The 4,241-nt window shown below is 41.6% G+C and overlaps 1 protein-coding gene across 1 annotated transcript; it reads right to left on the bottom strand.

The window, feature by feature from the left end:
* Window positions 1–202: 202 nt before the first annotated feature.
* LOC108369447 (uncharacterized) lies at window positions 203–1,478 on the bottom strand. Its single transcript, XM_017624552.1, has one exon. The coding sequence runs from the start codon at window positions 1,445–1,447 to the stop codon at window positions 203–205; it is 1,245 nt and encodes a 414-aa protein (XP_017480041.1). The 5' UTR covers window positions 1,448–1,478.
* Between the last annotated feature and the right edge of the window lie 2,763 nt (window positions 1,479–4,241).

Raw genomic sequence — 4,241 nt, 5'->3', positions numbered from 1 at the left:
CCTAATATTAAAACCTACTTAGTGCATAAATTACCTACTTAAATTAGTTAAAAGTAAAAATAAATAAGAGACTTAAAAACTAAAAGCGTAATAAGCGAGCATTTTCCCCCAGTTTGTCAACAAATCAACAAATATGGTTTCAATAAACCAATAAACTTAAAGAGTAATAAATTCTTACGACAATTTCCCATCCTTGGCAACTTCAAACAAAGATCGACGGTAACGCAACTCCAACGTCGTAGTAGTTTTGGCTACCATCGGCCTTGAAGCGTTTCGTGCCGCCGCCGATCGATACGGCCAATGTTTTCCGCCGCTGTCGCTTCCTCTGCATAGGCAACCGCACGGGCGTCTCCAGCGTGAACGTGGTATCCAATCGCTCCTTGCTTGTGCTCGAGCGCAGAAAATGTAGCTGTGCTGCACAGGCGCTGGTGGTCATGCAGCTGGTGGCGGGCGTGGGCATTTTTTGCAATACTTCCTCAGATATAGGCGTGCCGGGCAAGGGTGTAGCTGGAGCTGGTGTGGGTGGCGATGCCTTAGTAGATCCCTGCACCTTCATCATGCTTTTCGATACCGGTTCGGCTAAGAGGAAGCTGAGATCACTCGCTGGATCGTCGCCGGGCGCGTAGGATGGTGACAAAACTAATTCGCTGACTTTTTGCTCGGTCTGGTTCTTCAGCAGCGTGCGACGACGTAAGTTGAATGACTTGCGCGGTCTCATCTTCTTCTTTTCGCCTTTGCGCGCTGAGTCGAGTATAGCGTCAATGAGTTTGTCTAAGGTTTGGTCGCTCATGCCGGCTGAATGCGACTCATTGTAGTTGCGCTTAGTTTGCTGGTCGCCGCAACATTCTCGCGCAATTTCAGCAAAATCTGCTTCTAGCTTTCGTGGCAATGATTTTCTGGCGGCCTTCAGCTTTTCTTGTGCCTCCTTTTGCTTTCGCTTCTCCAACTCGGGTGTGTTAAAGTAGCGCAAGTTGCTGAGGAAAGGGTCTGGCAGTAGTCCTCTTAAAGCTACTTGTTGTCCAGTAGGCAGCGCTGTGCTTGGCGAGTATTCTTCCTCGAAGCGTGGCAGAGTGGAAGCGTAATGAGGGGCCGGGTGCAGAAAGAACCCCACTGTTGAATGGCGACGATTGGGCAGTGCCCGGCTGGTTGTACTCGTACTCGGGTTCGACATTCGCTCTGGCGTGCGCTGCGTCAGCGGCGACTGCGTTTTCGGTGTGACATTCAAAATATCCGTTAACGGCGAAAGCACCAGTGGGCTGTTGCGCTCTCGCGCCACCATCGGAGTTGAGGTATATGGTACGATGTTCTCCTTATTGCTGATTGTGGCACGTCGGCGGCGTCGTTTCGCGTCTGTTAACGGGTGCGGTGAACGTAATGTCGTCGTAGCCGCCTTTATGTTCGGCGTGAGCTGATTCAGCTTCTGCGCTGACGCCGTCCACTTTAACATTTTGCTATTTCGTATATGTTTAGGGAGTCACAGTTCGGAAGGCAAAACTGTGCTCTCGTTCACATTTGCTGACAAACTGACTAAACGCGATGGGTAAAATTGCTTTTATACTCGCGCTCGTGGTAGCATAACTTCTGAGAACCGTTAGCGCAACAACCCTACTTGCGTGAATGAAACTCGCGCACCCATTGCATCACGGTGGTGCTCTTTGCTTTGCTAGTTGACTCTCTTGCAATAGTAAGCAGTCAACCAATCAATCGGGCAACGGAATTTCGAAAGACTATTTACTCTCCGCCAAGAGAGTGCAGCAGGACGTTGCATTGCCTGTAGTCATTAGCTCCTATCGGGTGTTTTTATGTGACAGTTTTTTCTTGTTTCCTTATGGTCTTCCTGCCAGTCTGCTTGCGATAAAATCTTTGTGATTGCGCGTTTAGACTCTCACACATTCCACCAGTGCCGCAGCGGCGCATTTTAAGTCCTGCGAATAAGAACGAGATCGTATCGTGGGTTGTAAATGTAAAAAATTAGGATGACAAAGGAAGTGGTTTTCCTTAATTTAGCTAGACTATAATTTCTACACTAACTACTGGGGTGTCAAGATTTAAAGGCGAGCCAGCTTTTTCAAATTAGGAGTACAAGGAAGTAGAATACGTAGGGCGTCTCGGAAGCAAAAGCAACAGGATTTTTGCGTGTTGAAATGCAGTTAATAATTTGTATAGACTTTTACTCATTTTTTATGACCTCTTGCTTTTGTCTAATTAAAAACCCGACTATGACACTTGCTTCCTGCGTTGATTTCGATCTAAAGTGTCGCGTTTTAAGAGCGACAGGTTACTCGGGAAGTGTTTGGACGCGAAAAAATCGAAGTTAACGGTTTTGGTTGCAGATCAACAAGAGTTAGCAGAGCAAGACTTAAACTTTGTTCTAAAATTTTAACTCGTTTTGTTGTTGTGCATATCACTTCGTGGCTTGTCCGCATAAATTCCCATTAATGAGCTTCTGCTTGCTAGTTTAGCCATCGTGAGTTTTTCTTCGCTTAGTCGAGCATGCTGCCAGTTTTGCCAACACTTTGTAGAATCTTTTTCAGTTGCATAAAAACCTTTCTTTCCGCTTCATTTACTCAACTAATTTGCCCTTCCTCTTGAATATCCTTGCCCGCTTTTTGTTTCTCCTTTTTATGTAGTACTACAACAAGTCAAGTACCTCGATTTGTTTCAACCAAACAGCAATGACAAAATTTACATACGAGTCCTTCAAACACACGTACGACCACTTATGTTTTACATACACATGCCTGTGGAAGATCTGCTTACCTTTGCACTTTTGCGCATCATTAAGTATCTAGTTGAGGAAATGGCCTTCTTCGGCGACCGCATTCGCTATGGTTTTTGCTTTTTTTAAGGGCAGGCTTTTTTCTGCCTTTTTTAATGACCGACCCAACCGCAAAACCATCGAAGGCCGTCAATTAGCAACATTATCGCTCGTTTAACGGCATTTCAATAATCTTTGCATAAGTTTTACTATTTTCTGAGCCCAAAATTACTTATGTAAGTAATGTAGAGCATATAATTTTCTTAAGGATAATTATGTGTGTATGTAACAACTCAACCAAGGAGTGCATTGCGGGTTGAGTTGAGAAAAGTGTTAAGCTGTTGGAAAAATCAGACAGAAGTGTCACAATTATTGTACAGACTAGAGATGAGCGCGTGAGGGATTTCGGCTCACGTTTACGCACGCTCACGTTGATGGTTTCACGCACGCTCACGACACCTAGTTTTTCAATCACGCATGCTCACGCGCGATATTTCACGATTTTGTTTTTTTTTTCAAATTTAAACTTTATTTATATAAAAAGGATTTCATATAAATATTCTTACAAAAGCTTGGCCAAACGCATCAATATTTATTCAAAGTCATTTTAAAACGACTAGCTCATATTTTTGTTTAAAAATAATATTTTGTCGAGGTTATCACCAAGTAGTCGTGTACGTTTTTCTTCTAGAATTCTGCCTGATACAGAAAAACTCTTTCAATAGTTGCTGAGCTAGCTGCACTCTAAAAAAAATTGTGTAGATTTCCTAGCTAAAAGGTAGGTAACTGATTTCCTACCTTATTATTCGCGAAATTACATGCTCGATTATTCAGCGAAAAGTTTGTTCAAATGTCGGACTTTTTAGAGTGTCATATAGCTGCTGTGGTGTGCGTAAATTTACTATGAAAGTGTGTACAAGCTACAAAATACACATCTGCTGTTTGATTTCACCCGTAGAATTGTGTAAAGCCGCTAACAAAAAAGGATTTTTACACACGAAAATGTGTAAACGAGAAAAATACATATTCAACGTGTAAATTTACCAAAAAATTTAAAAAATAAACAAAAATATATTCGAATTATAGTCGCATTTTTAAACAGATTTTTTAGAGTGTGCTATGTGTAAAATTTGCCTTTAAAAGCTTCAAAGAAGTGGAAAATCTTTAGCTTTCTCCCAAAATTTTAAAACATCGTCACAACTTTTTGTTTTGTGATTTTTTCAAATAAATCTGTATTTCCGCATTAATGTCTTCAAAGACTGTTTCTTCAGATTCATCGTTTGTACCTTTGAATTCGTCAGAAGTGTATACAGCAAATAAGTTAAACAGTATTAGTTTACGATTTTATTTTGGCTGAAAATACACATACATATGTATATGTATACATACATAATACGAGCCCTAAACAACAAAAAGATGTAAGCGACTTTTTTTTCAAATTTGTAATTTTAATGCAGAAATGCATCTAGATGCTCTAGGATCA

This window comes from Rhagoletis zephyria, unplaced genomic scaffold, assembly GCF_001687245.7.
Source record: "Rhagoletis zephyria isolate East Lansing unplaced genomic scaffold, Rhagoletis_zephyria_1.1 Rzeph_scaffold_03674, whole genome shotgun sequence".
In the NCBI taxonomy this organism is placed as follows: domain Eukaryota; kingdom Metazoa; phylum Arthropoda; class Insecta; order Diptera; family Tephritidae; genus Rhagoletis; species Rhagoletis zephyria.
This window is presented reverse-complemented; position numbering and strand designations above follow the sequence as displayed.